Raw genomic sequence first — 21,385 nt, forward strand, 5'->3', positions numbered from 1 at the left:
TTGAGCTATTTTTGTTTATATCATAAAATTTTATAGTTATTTGAGTAAATCATAAGCTGCTAAGATGTTGAAGATTCTCAGAAGCTTTATATAGTTAACTAGTATAGTTTTACTAAAGACCTGGTGCATGAAATTTGTGCATTGGGGTGTTCCTCAACCAGGCCTGCACCCTCTAGAAATCCGGGACCCTGCAGATCGTGCCTAAACCGGCAGTCGGACATCCCTCTAGCAATCCGGGACTGCTGACACCTGAGTGATTGCCCCTAACCACTCACCTGCTTTCCTGATCTCCCCTAACTGCCTCTGCCTACCTTCCTGTACTCCCTTAACCCCTCACCTGCTTGCCTGATCACCCCTAACCCCTTTGCTTGCCTGCCTGCCTGATTGCCCCTAATTACTTCTGCCTGCCTCATCACCCCTAAGCACTTTGCCTGCATGATCGCCCGTAACCACTCGCTAGGGGTGGCCAGCTGGGGTGAGGGGCCATGGTAGTTCTGGTCTCTGGTTGTTGTGGTCGTTCTGCCATTTTGGTCGCTGGGCTTTTATATAGGACTAGAGGCCTGGTGCACGAAATTCATGTATTGGGGGTAGTCCTCCGCCTGGCCTACACCTCTCCAATCTGGGATCCCTCTCACAACCCAGAACTACTGGCTTCTAGTGCTTACTTTCCTGATGTTCCTAACTGCTGTCCTGTCTGCCTGATGCCCCTAACTGCTCCCCTGCTGGCCTAATGGCCCTAACTAGTCTCCCCTCCTGATCTGATCCCCCCGCTAACTGCCTAATTGCTCTTCCTTGTCAGCCTGATCCCCCTAACTGCTCTCCGCTCCTGGTCTGATACCCCTAACTGCCTATCTGCTCTCCCCTCCTGGCCTAAACACTTAATTGCTCATCTACTCTCCCTTCCTCTTTGCGCTTTCAGACCCTGGCACAGGAGTGCTGAGAGTTATCCTCCAAGGCGCCGCCCCCTTTCTGACATGGCCCTTTGGGCCAGGCAGTGCCAGGTGCCTGCATATGTCTCCACCTAGAGGGGGGTGTGGATCACCCATGTCCTGATGCCCCCTTCTGGGCGGCAGTGTTGTGAGCTTGTGCGTGCCTCCTCTGGGATGGGGGCGGGGGGTGGCTTACTAAAACCCGTCCTGACGACCCCCCAGCAGGCTGGGCAGCATGGCTGGCCTGCATGTGTCTCCGCAAGGGGCCTCTCCCTGGCAGTAACCTCATGTCCTGGTGGAATAAGTCCCCACCCCCATTCCCGCCCACTAGCTCCTGTGCAGGCACAGCCTGATGAACGTTTGGATTGTGACTGGGTCACAGTTAGGACCAGTTAGCATATTATTTCTTATATATATACAGATGTGGCTGATTGACCAATGTTTAATTTTTTTTAAATCTCTTAATACTGTCCGCTCCTCCCCCCTCCCACGCACCCCCACACACACTGGTTTTGGGGTTATCTCACACTAACATTATCTCTGACAAATGGTGAAGGCTATGAGGGGGTATCTTGTTACCGTGTATCCTTAGTCCAGGTTATTTGTGTGCTTTTGTTTCAAATCTGTCTTAAATTACTCTAGGTCAGTGGTCTGCAAACTCATTAGTCAACAGAGCCAAATATCAACAGTACAACAATTGACATTTCTTTTGAGAGCCAAATTTTTAAAACTTAAAACTTCTAACACTACTTCTTCAAAATAGACTCACCCAGGCCGTGGTATTTTGTGGAACAGCCACACTCAAGAGGCCAAAGAGACACATGTGGCTCACAAGCCGCAGTTTGCCGACCATGGCTCTAGGTAATTGAGTGTCGATCATAGTTCATAGGGAATTACTATATTCAGAAGATCAGTGTTTTAGCTACATTAAGTTTGCTTTTATAGTCTTTATAGTATTTTTCATTTTCATATATTCTACTTAATGAGTTATTTAGAATTGTATTTAACTTTTAAGTGTAACAGGATTTCCTGTTATCTTGTTTTTATTTATATTTCAAATATTTTTTATTGAGAGAAAAATCAAATATATTTCGTTGAGGGGAAAATTCTGTATTTCCATTCCTGTGAAACTTATTGAGATTTGATTAGTAACCTAGGATTTGGCAAACTTTATAAAGGCTCCCTTTGTGTTTGGAAAGAATATGTTCTCTGTGATAGCAAGATGTTATGTTTCCAATTTGAGGCATCTTCTCATCTTGGATGTAAATAGAGATAAAAGAATCATGGAGAGTAGTCATGATGGTTTCCAAGCAAATTAGAAATATATTGAATGGTAAGAGATATGGTAGATGGTTATTAGCTGCATTTCTTGTCACACACCTTATTGTATTAGTATTTGATGCCCCTAGTTTGTTTCCTGTTGTGTTTAACTTTATATCTTAAATTCATCCTCACTGGAGGCTTGTTTACTGAGACTCTTGGTTGTTATACCTGAAGTTGTTATAAATGTGGAACCCGTATACACATATGTGATGAATGAGTTTCTTATTTCTATTCAAGGCTTTGGATATACAGTAAGGCAAAACATTTCTTACTGCTTCCCTTAATGAATGAGAAGAATTTGTCTAGTTTCACAAATAGGCCTTGGCTTTGTTCTGGGAGTATGCTTTTTCTCTAATATCTGTATTGAGCGATAACCCCCCCCAACTTCTAGTCTTAGGTTATATATTAGACCTGAAGTGTCTTTTCCCCCCCTCTTCTTTTGGGCTCCCATGGCATTAGTATCATTTGAACCTTCTCTTTATTTTTTGCGTCTGGAGGGTTCCCTTTTTTAAAAGCTTAAATATGCCCATTTTTTGTTGAGTTTTTTTGTTTTTGGTTAGGGTGTGTGTTTTTTTGGGTTTTTTTGTGTTTTTTTGTAACCAGTATTTCTACTGTATTTAGTGTGTCAGCTCTGTCTGCCATATTATCATGAATATATTGACTCACCTTTAGAGGCATTTTCAAATTTATTTTTATGTTCATTGAATACAGCTGACAAAACCATACTCTGGAACCTGATATTATATGCGAAATGAATTAAAATTTGAATTTTTAAGAATGATGATGATTGCCACACACACACACACACACGCACACACCCCTCCTTTATTCCATACTCTGTGCGTTCAGTAGGAATTGAGTATCCATTTTGTGTCGATCATTGTTTTGGGTACTGGGGGAAATGTTCCTACAGCTTATATTTTTGTGAGGGCATTTTTAGTTAATAGACAATATGTAAAATGAGTAAAATAAGTATGTGAAATATTGATAAGTAATGAAGAAACAGCAAGGAAGTGGGTTAAAGACCTTGGGGAATTTGCTATTTTAGCTAGGAAAGGAAATTCATGATGTTCTTCATAACATTTGTGATAAAGAACCTTTTAGGGTTTAGTGAAGGATGGAAATGTAGATACACATTTTAATCACTAATGAATAGCTAAAAAATGTCCTTTTTACTTTACTTTGAATCCTCTTGATGTTTTTTGTTCCTTGTTTAGAGTGAGGATGAAGAATACAGCAGCTATTTTAAGTGGTAGAAAAATGCTCAACCTTCCAAATATAGTCTTTGAATTCACAAAGTGATTGATTAGTTCTTCATTTCATAGCTAGAATTGTGTACTTTTTAAATCTTGTCTTTGAAAGAGGAAAGAATCCTGTACATAATTTTTTCTCCTTTTCTCATTCCTTTATACATAGACAAGTATGGGCAAAATTAGAACATTTTTAAAATCCTAAACCTAAGGGCAAATTAGACTAGGACCCTGTTTTATGATGAAAAAATAGTGGGATTAATTAGTTACCCACAGTTTTCCTTTGGAAAACATGTTTTAGTGTTAATAATTACTCTATATGATCCTTCTTTATTAATTTAAATGTTTCTCTCCATATATGAGCTTTTTCTTTGTATTCAATACAAAAGTACATTTAATTTTGAAGTATGTGAGAAAGGAAAACTTTTGATATATTCTCAAACTTATTGTAAACAATATGTAATAATAAAGGAAAGAACTTATGTTAGTGTTTTCAGCTACCTCATTTTATATGTAATTAAATTTCTTATTTTTTTCTTCCTAGGTTTACCCAGGGTTGATGATAACAGCTGGCCTTATCCACTGGATTTTAAATACATTGAACATAACAGTTCACATAAGAGATGTATGTGTATTCCTTGCACCAACTTTTAGCGGCCTTACCTCTATATCTACTTTCCTGCTCACCAGAGAACTTTGGAACCAAGGAGCAGGACTTTTAGCTGCTTGTTTTATTGCTATTGTACCAGGTTACATTTCTCGGTCAGTAGCTGGATCCTTTGATAACGAAGGCATTGCTATTTTTGCACTTCAGTTCACATATTACTTATGGGTAAGTAACATATAATTTATTGTTACCATTAATACTTATGAACTTTCTGCTGAAATGCTGTAGGTTGTACACATTTGTCTTTTATAGAGACCTGTTGCGTGAAATTTGTTCACTCAGGAGAGTGGGAGGGGGTAGTCCCTCAGCCCAGACTGCGCCGTCTCGCAGTCTGGGAGCCCTCCAGGGATGTCCAAATGGATGTTATTTTGTCAAATGCTTTTTTTGTACCTAATGATATAGGTACATGATCTTTTTCCTTTGACCTTTTGATATCATGGATTTCATTAATTACTTTCAAATGTTGAACCAGATTTTTATACTGGGGTAAATCTAACTTGATCATGGTATATAATTAGTATATACTAGAGGCCTGGTGCATGAATTGGTGCATGGGTGGGTTCCCCAAGGGGTTGGGGGGCGGGGAGTCTGGGACACAATTAACCCTCGGGCAGGTGGGACGCCCTTGCCAGCCTGGGATCTGGATCCTTCCTGCTGATGTACCTGCCAGTTGTCAGGAGCCACCTGGTGGCCGCTTTTATATTATTTCTTCCTTTTGGAATATCTAAGGAGGGGAAGTGGCCGAGGTGCCTGAGGCCTACTTCCAGGAAGCTGGTAGCACTGGTCCATTGGTGCCTGACTTCTCTAGAGATTGGATCTGCAGGACTGAGGGAGTGAGTGGCTGATGCCCAGCTGGTGGGTCACTGGGATGGGTTGGTCAACTGAGCAGCACTTCACTGTGGGAATACACTGACCACTAGGGAGCAGCTCCAGTGTTGAGTGTCTGCCTTCTGGTGGTCAGTGTGCGTCATAGTGACTGGTCAACTGGTCGTTCAGTTGTACCAGTCACTTAGGTGCGCATATATGTATATATATGAATAAGATAGGTTGTTGGATTTGATTTGCTAATGTTTTGTTGAAGATTTTTTTTTATTATTTTATTAACCCTTTCAAAGAACCAGCTGAGTTTCATTGATCTTTTCTAATGTGCTTTTAAATTTCTTTTTCACTTATTTTGGCTCTGATGTTAATTATTTACTTCTGTTTACTTTGGGTTTTGTTAGTTGTTTTTCTAGTTTCTGTAGATATAAAGTTAGATTGTTTATTTCGGATTTTTCTTATTTCTTGTGGTAGACCTGTGAAACTAAGATCTTCCCTTTTAGAACATGCTTTTGTTGCATCACACAATTTTGAAATGATTTGTTTTCATTTTCATTTGTCTCAAGGTAGTTTTTTATTTACTCTTTAATTTCTTTAATCCATTGGTGGTTTTGTAGCATGTTATTTATTTTCCATGAATTTGTGTTTTTTTTTTCCCCCCTGAAGTTCATTTCTGGTTTTATGCCAATGTGGTTGGAAAAGATAATTGATATGATTTCTATCTTCTTGAATTTATTGAGAATTGTTTTGTGACTGATTTTATCTGGAAAATGTACTGTGTGCACTTTTAAAAAAAAGTGCATTCTGCTATTTTGGGATGGAATGTTTTATAAATGTTAAGTGCATCTGGTCCAATGTAACATTTAAGGTCATTATTTTCTTAATAATTTTCTATGTGGATGGTGTGTTTTTAAACCACTGCTTAAACTCTTTTACAAGGTATATGTTTTTAAAAGATGCAATTTTTGTCATCACGTTATTTTCAAAGTACTGTTGATGGACATTTTTTGGTAAGCTTTTTGTTGTGTTCTTCAGAGATTTTTTTCCATCAGGTTTAAGAGAACAATCTTTGTAGCCAATCTGCCATGGTTTGGTTTCTTTTTGTTTAAATGCTACCCACTAAGGGTGCTTAAACCACCCTAATGTGTATTTTATCAGCTATAAAATGGAATATTAGTACCTATCTGATATGATTTAAATAAGTTAATGCTTGTAAAGGCATAGAATATTGTGGGAACACGGAAAGTGATGAGCACATGTTTGTTCTATTGTTACTATTCTCCAAAAACAGAGCTAATAGAGATAAAATAGTACTTGGAGCAGTGCATATCATCTTGCCTCATATAGTTTTTGTTGGTGGTGGTGGTTTTTTAAAATGTTTTGTTCTGTGCCTTTATGGTCAGTACTTTCCTTCACTCATATTCCTCACAACCGGAGATTTGATTTCTGTCTATATACACTGTATTTGGGAGTTTCTTTTTCAGAATGCCCCATAATCAAACAGTAGGGGTTAACCCTTTTTGTCTAGCCTACTTTAGTTAGCATGATAAGTTGAGAGTCATCCATGTTATTGCATGTTTTAGTAATCTGTTACTTTTTATTGCTGAGTAGTATTCTGTTGGGTGGATGTACTATATAGAGTTATTTTGTTTTCTAGCTTTTGACAGTTGTGAGTAAAGCAGCTTTAATTATTTGCATGCTATTCTTTATATTGACATATATTAGTATTACTCTTAGATAAATGCCTAGGTGTGGGATTGTCAGTTTTCATACATAAGCACATTTTTAATTTTACAAAAAGCTGCCAGTTTTCCAAAGTGGCTATGTCATTTGGCATCCTCTCTATCAGAGTATGTGGAGTTATATTTACTTGCTTCACCAATGAATGGAACGTTAAAATTTATTAATTTTTAGCCATTCTAGTAAGTATGTAACAATATCTCATGGTTATAATGTGCTTTTCCCCATTGACTGATATTAAGCATAGTTTCATGTGCATGTTTCCCATCTGTTCAACCTTTCGGCTATGTCTCAGTTGGGTTATTTGTTTTCTTATTATTGAGTTGTAAAACTTCTTTGTATATTTTAGAAATAAGTCTTTTATCATATGTGTGTTGTGCAAACATTTTCTCCCAGTCTGTGGCTTGTCTTTATTTTTTTAGTGGTATCTTTCTAAGAGCTGAAATGTTTAATTTTGATGAAGTTCAATTCATATATATATATATTTTAATGGATTTTGCTTTTTTATATTGTCAGAAGTATAACCCAAGATCACAAACACTTTCTCTGGAAATTGAGTAGTTTTAGGTTTTACATTAAGATCTGTGATCTATTTTGAGTTGATTATGGCCTGTGGTGCAATAAGAGGATTAGGGTTCTCTGTTTTTGGATTTGGATATCCTGTTGATCCAACACCCATTGTTGAAAAGACAGTTCTTTCTTCATTGAGTTAATTACTTTGGTAGCCTTGTTAAGATCAGTTGTCACTATACATTGGGAAATTCTTCCCTACTGTTTTTGACCTGTTAAGTATCTATCCTATGACAGTACACTAGGTTGTGTTTATTAGTTTATAAAAACACTTGAAATCTGATAGCATGAGTAATTCAGTTTTGTTCCTCATTTTCAGACATTTTTTTTTCTCTTCATAGTCTTTTGCTTTATATAAATTTTTGAATTGGTTTAACAACATCTACACAAAAAAACCAACTGGAATTTTTATTGGGAGTACATTATCTATAGATGAGTTTGGGGAGACTTGTCATCTTATTTGCGTGTCATCCTTGCGCAGGGGCCATGCTAATCTTCTCTGTGTCGTTCCAATTTTAGTATATGTGCTGCCGAAGCGAGCACAGACTTGTCATCTTAATATGACAACCTAGTGGAGGCCCATGGAAAAGAGTTTGAGTGTTCTGGCTTCCCTTTTGTCTAGATCCTTATTCTTACACTTGCATAATTGTTTGCCTTGTAACTAACTTTATGATAAGCTTAAGAAAACATATTGTTTAGATTTTTCCCCCCATTATGGTGAAAATGACCTTTTTAGCTTTCCACATTCAAAGCACAAGCAGAATTTAAGTCTTTGAATACTCTAAACCTGAACACATCATGTTGTAGTTCTATCTAGAGGAATGTTTTCCAATAGAAGTTTCCGTGACAATGGAAATATTCTCTATCTACTCTGTTTAATAGGTCCCAGTTATCAACTTACTTTTCATGGATCATACATTTGGTCTTGTATCATAAAAAATAAACCATCATCAGACCAAGGATACTCAGATTTTTTCCTATGTTGTTTTCTAAAAGTTTTATAGTTTTAGGTCTGTGATCCATTTTGCTTTAATTTTTGTGGAGTATAATGAGGTCTGTGTTCAGATTCACTTCTTTGCATGTACATGTCTAGTTGTTCTAGCACCATTTTGTTGAAAAGACTATCCTTTATTGAATTACCTTTGCACCTTTGTCAAAGGTCAATTGATTGTGTGGGTCTTCTTGTGGCTTCTCTGTTCTGTTTCATTGATCTTCCGTTCTTTCACCAATACCATACCGTGTTGATGACAGTAGTCGCCGCCCCCCCCCCCCCCTTACCCACAGGGGACATATATTAAGACTCCCAGTGGATGCTTGGAATGGTGGGTGGTAGCAAACCCTGTATTTGCTATGTTTTTTATTATACATACATATCTATGATAAAGTTTGGTTCATAAATTAGGCATAGTAAGAGATTAACAACAGCAATGATAAAATAGAACAATTATAACAATATATTGTAATAAAAGATATGTGGGGGGGGGGGGAAGATATGTGAATGTGGTCTCCCAAAGATTTAATTTTTGAAAAGTTTCCAGAAATTTTCCACATATAAATTTATAGCCTTTACTATCTTAACTGAGCACTTATGCACTATGGCTGTGAATTTTGTAGTTTGAGGTACAAGAGCAATACAAGAATGAATTTCCTTTTCCTTTACAATTTCATGATAGAATATTTGTTCTTACTGTAAATTTTAGCATCCTCAGCTTATGTTTCCCCCTCCCCCTTTATTAAATCAAGGACCTGTCTTTTCCCTTAAGGAAAGCATTCCACAGCTTTTCTTTGGCATATAACAATTGCCAACATCACTACTGATTGCCAACATCACTATTGATTGTACAATAGTATTTGAAAATTTCTAGATAATGAAAAAATTTTTCAAATTGGTTGCTCATAATTAGAATTATACTTTTGAGATGATCACATTCAAATGTGGGGTTACATATTAAGGTTAAGCAAATCAACAATATGGAAATGAAGATTTACTGAATAATTTTATTCTTTAGTTAAAATCTCAATTTGATATTAATAATTTAAATTTCAATTTGATATTAATAATTTAATATAAAAATGTAACAAATGGAAATATATAATTTGTTCCTTTGAGATGATTTTTTTTTTTTTACTGAATACTAAACAGCTAGAAATCAAAGCTATTTTTAAAATATCTGACTGCTGCCAAATGTTATAAATGCATATATTAAGTGGATCTGAATAACCTTAGTACATTTTAAAAATAACTTTGGCTTTTTGTAATACATGTTTACTAAACCTTTATTTTTTCAGCAGGAACATTTGTTAACATTTATTACATCAGTTTTTTTTGTTTTTAGGTAAAATCTGTAAAAACTGGTTCTGTTTTTTGGACAGTGTGCTGCTGCTTATCGTATTTCTATATGGTAAGATATTTTATTTGAAACTACATGAGTTCTAACAAATCTTCTTAGACGTTAGACCAGTTCCTTCTCTTCATTTTTGTTTCATCAAGGGCTAGTTCTCAACTTTGTTTCTCCTGAAATCTTTAGGATCTTAATTTTGTTTAATGTATACTCTTTCATTACTCCCATTCTCTTGCTTTACCCCTCTCCCCAGGGCCCATATGGACTTTTGTGTTAGTGGGGAGGGCTAATATTCAACCTCTCAATACAATATGTGCAGCGAATGAAACAAAAATCTTTCTTTTTAAATATACAACTCAACCTAAATAATGGTAACATCCTCTAGGTCAGTGGTTCTCAACCTTTCTAATGCCGCGACCTTTTGCACAGACTTTTTGAATATTAGATAAACTTTCTTAAGACTATAAGCCATTGCTATACATGGCTTTTTCAAACTTTTAATTACTATAATACTATTAGAGCATATCCAAAAACTTTTATCTTGATAAGACCCTATTTCCTATTATTGAATGTACTTAAAAAATTAATTCTGTTGGTTGAGAATAAACATTATCTTTAGGATCTTTATAATTTATACTAAAACATACTCAGTTATTCTGATTAAATGGAATTATTCTAATTTTGTGATGCCAGCCAGACATTAAAATGGTATCTTGATTTGTGTAGGAAATAATTTATACCCTAGGCAACACCTTTATTTTGAGGATTACAAGTATATCCAGATCATTTGAGTATTCCCTTTAGTTGACTTGTTGACTGCTGCTAATAGTCTTGTTTATATTCTCAGTAAAGTTTCTTGAGTATATTTATCATGCAAAAATGGGGGACGAAAATAGGCTTTTTTCTTTTAAATGTTAAGATCTATATCCTGAAAGCCCTTGTTTCGTGACAGTCCTTTTACTTTCGATTCACAAGTTATAATGTTCTCAACATTCTCGTTAAATTTAATTTAATTTGACCATTTCTCAAGTGAATGTAGGAAAGCATTTTGGATTTATAGTATTGTGTTATTTAATTATCAATAAAAGTAAGGAAAAATAAATTATTTGTGGTTATATAAATCAATTTTTAAGCCTCTCTGAAAATTGCTAAATATATTTGTTTACTGTATGTGTTGATTATCATGACAAAACTTACCTATTTAAAAAAAGCAAACAAATTATTTAACTTATTTACCCATAGGTCTCTGCTTGGGGTGGTTATGTGTTTATTATCAACCTTATTCCACTGCATGTATTTGTATTATTACTGATGCAGAGATACAGCAAAAGAGTCTACATAGGTAAGTGATTTGATTTTTGAAATCTTTCCGCTTTTAAGAGGTGTTTCATATACATTATTTTCATTGCACAGACTTTTTCTTAGGCCAGTGTTAGCAATGAGAAGGTAAAAATAATTTTATATTCATTTCGCTTTTTGTACTTATAATGGTTAGGTATTTTACTTAAGTGTGTTGTTACCAACTTCTTGATGAGTTTTTATAGAAATTAGTCTAGATTTAATATTTGTCATTAATTTTTTTTTAATTGGTGGAATGAACATTTCTGTCATGAAAATCATCCACATATTATTCAAATCCAGCTTATCAGAAAAGATGGAGCATCCTCTAAGTAAACAGTTTAAACTTTTAAAAGCCCTTTCTATATAATATTCAACAGACTTAGTTCATTTGAGCTGCCATAAAAAATACAAAAGACTAGGTAGCTTTTAAACAACAAGAATTCACTTTTCACAATCTGGCTTGAGGGTCCAAGATTGAGGCACCAGAATGCTCATGTGCTTTGCCCTCACATGGTGAAAGGAATGTGCTAACTCTCTTGGGGCCTCAATCCAAAGGGCACTAATCCTTGGAGCCTTCCTGCCATAATCATCTCCCACCTTCTAATGCCTTCATATATTGAAAACCTTGGGCATTAGGTTTTTAATATATGAATCCGGGGTGGGGCATAAACATTCAGACCATAGCTATCTTCATTTAGTCTACAGTTTTTAAAACATTCTTGAATTAGATGCTTAGTGATCAATGGTGTCTCAAGTTTTAGAGTTCATTTTCTGTAATAGAGACAGAAAATTCTTATGGGTTGAATTAACCAGAGAGAAGTTGTGATCAAAAACCAATATTTCAGTAAAATAGTACAATTTCATTATAATAATACTAGAGGCCCAGTGCATAAAATTAGTGCTAGGGTGAGGGGGTTCCTCAGCCTGGTCTTGGCCTGCAAAGATGCCAGCATCCCTCACCTCGCCTCTAGGCAGAGGTTCCTCCCCTCCTTCCACACAGTCTCTGGGAAGATCCTTGTCCTGGGGCCTCCTCAGGGCCCTGGCCCATGATGCCCTGCAGCTCGAGTACTTGGGCTTTCAGGCTTCCTTGCTGTGCATCAGCTGCCATGGGAGCCTTGCCTCAGGAGTCGCCCTCTTGGACCATACTACTTGTGAGTGTGGGTTGGGGGCAGTCTCAGCAGCAGTGATTTGATGTCTGTAGCATACCTGCCGGACCCCTTCCACCCCCTGCTGCGGCGCCATGCTGGTCCCCTCTGGACTGCTGGCAGGGGGCTTCCAGTCTGTGACTAGGGCTGCTGGGCTGCGACTGGGGGCTGCAGGTGGAAGACCCTGGCACCCATAGGGCTCTATCACTATCAAGACCACCACAGGCTCCTTCCCTCTTGCCTCACAGCCGGCCGAGGCATGGACCCTGGGCTCAAGGCCCCACAGGCCTCTTCCTTCCCGCAGCATGGCAGGCCGGAGTGCAGACTCTGGGCACACGGACTCTTGTCTCTCGACACCACAGACCTCTTCCTTCCATGTCCCTCTCCCAGTCTTCTGGCCAGAGACCCGACCCCTCCTTCCACAGCCAAGGAGTAGATACTGGGCACCCGTTGCCTGGGCGATGCCTACAGCGTCTGCTATGGGTGCTGCCATTTTGTTGTGGAGTGATGGCTAATTTACATATTACTCTTTTATTATATAGGATTTTTTGGAAAACAGCAAAGATATAAAAGCTCATCAGCATGATTAAAAGCCATAGTAGTTTGGCAGTTCCTCAAAAACTTAATCACGAGTTATCGTATGATCCAGTGATTCCACTACTAGGTCCAGGATAGACAAATCCAGAGAGAGAAAGTAGATTTAGTGCTTGCCAGGGGCTTAGAGAGTGGAGGAATGACTGAATGGGTATGGTATTTGTTCTGGATATAGGTATTGATGATAGTATACATACAACTTTGTGAATATAGTAAAACCAATGGTATATTTTAAAAGGGTGAAATGTATTGAACATTATATCAATTATTAAAAATTTTAGTATATTTATAGCCATTTCAGTGTACTTTATAACAATCACAGCTGGCATAATTAATAAATGTTTAGTTTTTATTATTCATCACAACTGTCTTAAGTTCTTTACATGAATTTAACTCCTTAATCTTCATAAACACTCTGTGGGTAGGCATGTTACTATCTTCATTTTGCAGATGAGGAAACAAGATGCCATAATTTCCTAAAGATGTTGTAGCTAGTAATGGAACTTAGATTTTTGTCTCCACAGCCCATAATGCTAAAAATCACTATATGTGCCTGGTATATAAATACCTTACAGTTGAAATACATCAACCTATTAGGTCTCTCTACCCTGAAAACATCATAACTTGTTATTGGTATCTAAAAAGGAGAATTATAAATTAAACTGTACGTTTCAGCTTTTTTTTTTTTAGAACTATTTCCTTCCTAATACAGAAGGAAAAAAAGTTTTTAGGTTAAATGGTTGGTTATAGGGAGGGTTAAGGTTAGGGTATGCTTAATTAAGAAATTTTGGGGTCCTGAAAATTATAGGGGGAATACAGTAGAGAGAAGATTGAGGGTTACACTTTTGTGAAATGCACAGGAATTAGGAAAAAGAAGAGCCAAAGGGAAAGTCAAAGGTAGCCAAATAAGGAACGCTGTTCAAGAGATCAAATGGAAGGTCTACATAATAAAAGTTTGAAACATGAGCAGTGTTAGGCTCCCCTGGAATGTTAGCACTAAGATGTAGTAGCATGAGAATTGAGAAGAAACCTTTATTTGATGGTTTAGAAAAGCATGGTGTTAATACTGGCTCTTGAGTGTGTTTTTTTTCTTTTCAGAAGGAAGAGAAAATGGTTTAGGGATGTTAGATATGTATATAAAATTAGATTAGTAAATGTCTCAGATAATTTTATAGTGTTCAAATTCTCTACCCCAACCTCCTCTTTTCTGCTCTTATTCCACTCATGTAAATAAGACTATTTTATGTTGTTTTTATGCTCTTTCATAGAGTTTACTTTTAAATGGGTAGAAAGAGATGGCACAGAACAAATGTTTCTCTTCCTTCATCCCGAATATATCAAGATTTAGTTAAATTTAACATAACTTAATGCTTCTGAAAAATATGTAAGCATTACCAAGTGTTTGTATATAGTTGGTTCTCTGATTTTTAAAAATATTTTTTACTGATTTTTTACAGAGCGGAAGGGAGAGAAATGGAGTTAGAAACATCAATGAGAGAGAGAAACATTGATTAGCTGCCTCCTGCATCCCCCTACCTCCCCAACACTCGCCATTGGGGATGTGCCCGCAACCAAGGTACATGCCCTTGACCAGAAGTGAAACCTGGGACCCTTCCTTCCACAGGCTGACGCCCTATCCACCGAGCCAAACCAGCTAGGGCTGTGCTCTTGATTTTTTTTTAACACACAACATCCTTGGTCTGTAGTTATTCCTCCTCATGAGCAAAAATATTTAGATAAAAAGGGATTGCTAGATGGCAAACTCATAATCATATTAATCAAAAGTTTGGGTTCTAAGAATCAAATTAAGTGAAGTAAAAATGAATTATTTGAAATAATTACAGAAAAAATATGGTTTCCCTTTGAGTAAATTTTTTTGCACGTGTCTTTAGACTCAGTTATTAAGCCTAGGAAAACTGTTAATTTGTTCATGTGAAAAAGGAGGAGCATGGGTGGTAATGTGGATGTGTATGGTAGGAGTGGGAAGCCAAGGTGTAAAGAAAGTTGAGATATAAGGCAGTAAGAAGCTATCTACTTGATGAAATTGGGGTGTGATTATAAAGTTAAATTATTTTGTGAAGATATAGTTTGGACTTGTTGAATTGGGAAATAAATTTTACAAAATTACGTTACAAATAGGATTCTGATGTTTTCACAAAGGAAGAATACCCAGGCCTTATTTTGCATTTATAGAAAGACTGATTTTACAAATATCACATAATACTGATGGAATGTAAAATGATTTTAACCTTTCTAATTTGATAAAGGTTTATCATACTTTATGTCATAACAATATATTATTAAAGATATGGAATCATTTAGGATGTTCACTGTGATGTTATGTATAATTGTGAAAATAGCTTAAATGTCCAATAGGAAAATTATAATTTATAAATTACACTTAAAATGTAGTGTTGTCATATCATAAAGTATTATGGTGCCATTAAATACAATCTGTTTTGGTATATAATGATAATAGAAAAATGTTAACAAAAACATAGCAAGGATTACTAGTGATTTTCTTCATATTTTTCTCTACTTCCTAAATTTTCTACAATGAGCATGTCTTAAATTCAGAATGAGTTTATGTGTCTCATTAACTAAATTAGGATGATAATTTAAGAAGGAAGAAATTAGTTTTTTGTATTGATAAATGGTTTTTAAATGTTACTGAAGCAGTTTGTTTGTTATTGTCCATGTTTTCTCTGTGAGTTAATTTGAGTAAGGAGAGTAAAAAAAATCACTTTTTTTAGCCCAGCTGTAGTAGCTCAGTGGTTGAGCGTCTACCTATGACCCAGGAGGTCACGGTTCGATTCCCAGTCAGGGTGCATGCCTGGGTTGTGGGATTGATTCCCCAGTGGGGGTTGTGCAGGAGGCAAGCAATCGATACTCTTCTCTTATCATTGATGTTTCTCTCCCTCTCTTCCCTTCTGAAATCAAATAAAATACATTTTTTAAAATCACTTTTCATATTCTACCTAAAAGATACTTTTATGGTAACATTTGCTAGGAATTATCATTGAAAGAGTAAAGTGTTAATTTTGCACAAATTATTCTAAGATTATATAGCTTGTGAACAAAGAAAATCCTAGTATTGAGTGAGTTGAAAGTAAAGCCATAAACTTTAGGAATCGTATATACACTTGGCAGCTATAAGCAAAACATATTTAATACTAGATTAACTTACACAACAATAAATTTTTAAAATTGCTTGTAAAAATTCTAGGATATAAAAGTGGGAAGTGCTAGAATTTAGTTTGTCTAATTCTACGATATTATTTTTGAGGAAATTCAAGCAAATTGATTCACTAGAGATTTTATTCCCCCAATCTTTACCTCTTTCAGCCTCTGGAACTCTTTTTGTCTTATCTAGCTATTCCTTCATTCTTTATCATCAACAGAGGCAAACACTTAAATAGTGTTTTGTGTTATTCTCTGACACTAGCTGGGTGTCATACCATTCAGCTCAATTTTTACATCATCTACCCATTGATATCATCAGATGCTACGGTTTAAGAGCTCAGCCCCATAGAACTGCCTCACCTTCTGAAGCCAATCTCAAGTTCAGGTTACCACCTGAACTTCTGACAAAATGGATGTAAACTAAAGGTTCTCAGAGCCCCCTCCTTGGTTTCGACTAATTGTTAGAGTGACTCAATACTTATTAGATTACTGATTTATTGTAAAAGGATGTAATTCAGGAATAGCCAGAAGGAAGAGCTGTATTAGCCATCACAAGCTGTAATGCTTTGTCTCAGAGAAGATACATGTTAGTTTGGAGAACATCAGGAACTTCTTAAAAACTTAAAATTTCAATGGAACTTGAATTAGGCCTTTCAGGGCCTTTTATCTTGTGCCAGTCAAGGGCAATGGTTTATTTTGTTCTGTATCAATCTGGTCCAACCCTACCCTTTAAAAGCGAAAGATATTTTGGCTCTGTTTAGAAGTTTATTGTCCAAAATCAAAGAGGGGTTTTTGAGTTCTTTGTTTTATTGTTGTTAAAAATAATGATAGACTTCATATATAACTTTTTAATAGTAATTTTTTCTGGAATTCCTCTAACACATTAGAAGTATGATCTTCAGTCGTGAATGCCAGTGTTTCCACAGGATGGCAGTGTGGTAACATTTTCATGATGTAATAAGTGATTTACAACATTACTGGTGTTGTACATTTCCATAGAACTCACTGCTTTGATGAAAAACTTTGTCCTTCTAGTTTAAAGGGTAAGAAAAGTTGGTTAACATGGGTAGATAGAAAGTTATATGTGGATAGTAACTTGGTTAAGTTTCCTATAGAATTTGTAGGACAGATTGGGTGGGGAGTGATTGCTATTGCTATGGGTTGTGTTGAGGTCTTCTGAAACAGTGGCAGAAATGATATTGGTGTTGCTGAAGATGTGATATTGCCTTCATTCAAGTTTTTACAGGGCCAGGCTTTTTTCACCAATCTCACATGTACTTCTTTCACTGTGTGTGGTTATTTGTGTACATCGGATTTTCTCAATTAGATCTCTCTTAGAGGATGGGATTGCTCTTAAAAGGATTTTTGTCACTTTAGTCAGTCTTGACCATAATAGATGAAAGGTTAATATTTGAATAAATTATAGAGGTAATTTTTAAACCCACTGTTAAATGCTATTGTACAAAGCCTAAGTAAAAACAAGTTTTTGTTTGCAAACATTGAATTATTTTTCTTGAACTCATCTCCATCACTCTTAGAATTAACTTGAACCCTAGTTCATCTGCTCTGCATGAAGTGTTTTCTTCCTTAGTAATAACAATAAATGTCTGCAGCGTTGCATAAAACCACTAATTGAGAATGTTACCAGGCTTATTCTTTTCTTTTTGAATATGCCTGGAAATAAACTTGAGCAAATCCTTGAGGAAACTTCATCGGTAGTTTCTAAGCAAGTGATTGCTGAAATTTTTACACTGCCGAGCACAGTATACTTCCATTTGAAGAGAGAGAATATGAACATGTTTGTGTGCCCACCATACCTTTTAGTGATTGTTTCTAGAAAATGTGACTTAGAGGAGGTAAATGGACTAGAGGCTTTCACATTTTAAACAATAACAACAAAAACATTACCTTTGCAATTAAGAACAAGCCTTGGGCTGGCCCAGGCTGGGGAGAATGAGCAACTGCCTAATGAGTATGAGGGTTTCTTTTTGGGTGATGAAATGTTTTGGGGCTACAGAGAGGTGGTAGTTGCACAACATTGAGGGTGTATTAAATGCACTTGAATTGATCACTTTAAAATGATTATATATGTATTTCACCTCAACTTTATTTTAATTTCTTTTTTATTCAACATGTGCCATTTATCATATTTAATCCAAATTTTATGAGTTATAATATTTAGTGCTCATTTATGTTTATAAAAAAGAGAAAGCCTCAGAGATGATTGTGGTGTTCGGATGTAAGTGGGCTTAAGTATAGTTAAAACAGATAAATGACATAAGGTTTTTCAAACCTAGTTGTGATTTTGTGGGTTCATTATTTGTCTAGGGTTTGATTTCCCAGATCTAGGTGTTTAAAAGGCCTGTTGATCATGGAATCGTATGTTATTGTTAGGCGGGGACCAACAGATTTTCTTGTTCAAATCCCTCATTCTGTAGTGAGGAAATTGAAACTTTTGTTGCTAAGTAGTTGTTCAAAATCAAATAATGGCCTTGCACTAATTTTTTTCTTTACTTCCTGATTCTGCCTCTGACTCTCTATAAAAGACTAATTTGTAAATGAAACATTGATATTAGAACACTCATCAACCAAAGAGGATGAGAGTTCAAATCTTGTGACATAGAAATTTTTAGTTACTTCACTTTTATTGTGTTTGTGTTCAAGTACTTCATTGAGGGTAATTCCATTCCAACATGAATATATTTGAAAAGTATATTATTGGATGGATTACATCTACAGTCTTCTAGACAACCAGTTCCCCATTACCTTGAGATCATCAGAAACTTTATTCATATATATTGGTCCTTTCTATTAATTTACTTGAACTTTTTTTTTTTTTTTTTTTTACCAGATTTTATTGAGTTTTTTACAGAGAGGAAGAGAGAGGGATAGAGAGTTAGAAACATCGATGAGAGAGAATCATCGATCAGCTGTCTCTTGCACACCCCCCACTGGGGATGTGCCCACAACCAAGGTACATGCCCTGACCAGAATTAAACCCGGAACCTTTCAGTCCGTAGGCCGACGCTCTATCCACTGAGCCAAACCGGTTTTAGCAATTTACTTGAACTTTTTATCCTTTTCCTAACACTACAGTCATCTCTTAACAGACAGCTTGGGAGGCAACTTGACATTTGAATCATGAGCCCATAATTTACTTTATATAGATAGGGTTGTTTTTTAAAGCAGATAAACTTAAGTTGGGCGAAGGGAAGTATGTGCTATATGCTGTGCTATACATGTGTAGCATACTAGTATGTATGCTGTAACAGTTCTCTTCCTAAATATACCCCCAGGTGTTTTTTCCTAATAGAGTATTATATTTGCCAACAACTAAATATTGACTGTACTCCGTAAAATGACAACTAATACATCTCTTTCACATCCATATTTCTCTCTCTAAAAATTAATAAAAACATATCCTCGGGTGAGGATTTTTTTTCTTTTCAAATTGTGAAATACTTGAGCTTTTGAGATAATGGCAACTACGGTACTTATATATACGTCATGAAAAGTATTCACTAGGTCAAGCATATTTTGGATTAATGGCAATAGGAATGTTTTATAATGTAGCTTCTTGGGTTGTGTCAATGATTATTAATGATAGGTTGAAAAAAAGTTTGATTCCATTTGGGGGAGAAAAAAGCAGCACCAGTTATCTCCTAATCTGTTTTAAATTATAGTTTGCAGAAATACAGTGCATAAAACAATTTTTTAAATGGCAGAAAGAATTTTCATGATTTATAATGTATGATTAACCATCAGTTAGAAGTCACTTCAAGATTCTGTTCTTAAAATAAGTTCAGTTAAAACTTTGCTAAAAAGGAAATAAGTTATTTATCCATTTATGTCTGAAATACTTATGATAGTGGTAAATTATCTTATTTCCTATTTTGTCTTTTTAGCATATAGCACTTTCTACATTGTGGGTTTAATATTATCCATGCAGATACCCTTTGTGGGATTCCAGCCAATCAGAACAAGTGAACACATGGCAGCTGCAGGTATGAGAAAATACTTAATTTTCCTTCCTCTAAAGAATATATGAATGTGTGGCTAGCCAACCTTCAAGAGAATAAAGTGGTTTTTCTTTTTTATTTTTAATTTTCATCATATTGGTTCTAAAATATCACTGTAAAATGAAAATATCATAGTTTTACTGAAATATTCTGCTTTTGTGTTCCCAAAAGTGTCTATCTTCCCTCATTGCTGTTTTGAAAAGGCAAAACATCTTTTTTTGCACAATTGATGCTATTTGCAAGCACTAAATAATATTTGCTTTATATAAACTAATATTAAGCAGTATTTGTCCACTGAATTAATTATACCAGAGTTTCCATTTCAGGAAATTTAGGTGGAACTTTTCATTTTTATGTTCATTACCTCTTACTAAAGTATTTCATCTGTATCTACTAACTGGAATTAATGGCTTTTATATTGATTAAAAAGTCATATAGTTCTCCTCCACATAAGCAGAGTTCTTCGCCATTATTAACCTGGGTCACAATTAACAAAAATGGAGGATCTGTGAATAAATAGCTTCTCAACTAGAGGTCCATGGTCAAAAGCCCATATGAAGGCTGTGGGTGTTTATTTTACTTGTAATGTTTTATAAATTCAGTATTTTTAACTTTCTGAGGTGATGTTCTATAATTTTTAACATCACATGCTTCATGAGAATTTGGGTAGAGGGGGAGACACACAAACCCAAAAGGTTAATAACCCACAATTTACTATTATATAGCACTTACAAATCTGTGAAATGATTTTACTTACATTCATAATGTGGTGTTATAAAATTACCAATTAGTAATTTGAAAAAAATAATCCATATTGCATACAATCATGTATAGCAATGTCTGTGTAGATACACAATCAATTGACTCTATGCATATGCATTATTATATTTCTTAAAACTAAATCATTAATAGTACACATTTAATCATTCTAAAATTAACTTTAAAAAAATAGCCCCTACGAATAAATTTTTTAAAAGAAAAATAATGTCCCAGAAAGGTTAGGGGTCTCATGTTTTTGTTTTGTTTTATACCTGGTGATTTGTATTGTGTTTTGCACATAAATACTTTTCATTGTTACTGCTTTAATTTTATCTTATTACTCACTTTAATATATACTAATTTAGAATCTTATACAAGTGTATAATTAAGGTCACATACAGCCACTCAACTATAAATGATAACTATATGTCATATCAGGATTTACCCAGTCCAAGTAATTTCTTCTTCCTTCAGTAAATCTTAGGATTTTTTTTAAAATGACATTTCTACTTTCCCCCCCTAGAAAATATGTCACTAAAATATGAGACAAAAGGAGGAAATTTAATGTGCTAAAATAAGCTCTAGTTGTTGAATTGGGATTTTTCTTTCTTGGTTCACGTATGGGGAGTCTGATCTTTTTTTTTTTTTTTTAATGTGTAGCAGAATTTTGGGGGTGTATTGTTTGGTTGTCATTTGACAAAATG

The 21,385-nt window shown here is 35.5% G+C and overlaps 1 protein-coding gene across 1 annotated transcript in view; it reads left to right on the top strand.

The window, feature by feature from the left end:
• Positions 1-21,385, top strand: part of STT3B (STT3 oligosaccharyltransferase complex catalytic subunit B) — a 63,227-nt gene that overhangs the window by 21,982 nt on the left and 19,860 nt on the right. The window contains exons 3-6 of the mRNA XM_084902486.1: positions 4,047-4,334; positions 9,635-9,700; positions 10,883-10,982; positions 19,809-19,907. Coding sequence (XP_084758612.1) covers positions 4,047-4,334; positions 9,635-9,700; positions 10,883-10,982; positions 19,809-19,907 — 553 coding nt within the window. The remainder of the gene's footprint in view (positions 1-4,046; positions 4,335-9,634; positions 9,701-10,882; positions 10,983-19,808; positions 19,908-21,385) is intronic.

The sequence above is a fragment of the Pipistrellus hanaki genome (assembly GCF_964339955.1).
Source record: "Pipistrellus hanaki genome assembly, chromosome: 13".
NCBI lineage: Eukaryota > Metazoa > Chordata > Mammalia > Chiroptera > Vespertilionidae > Pipistrellus > Pipistrellus hanaki.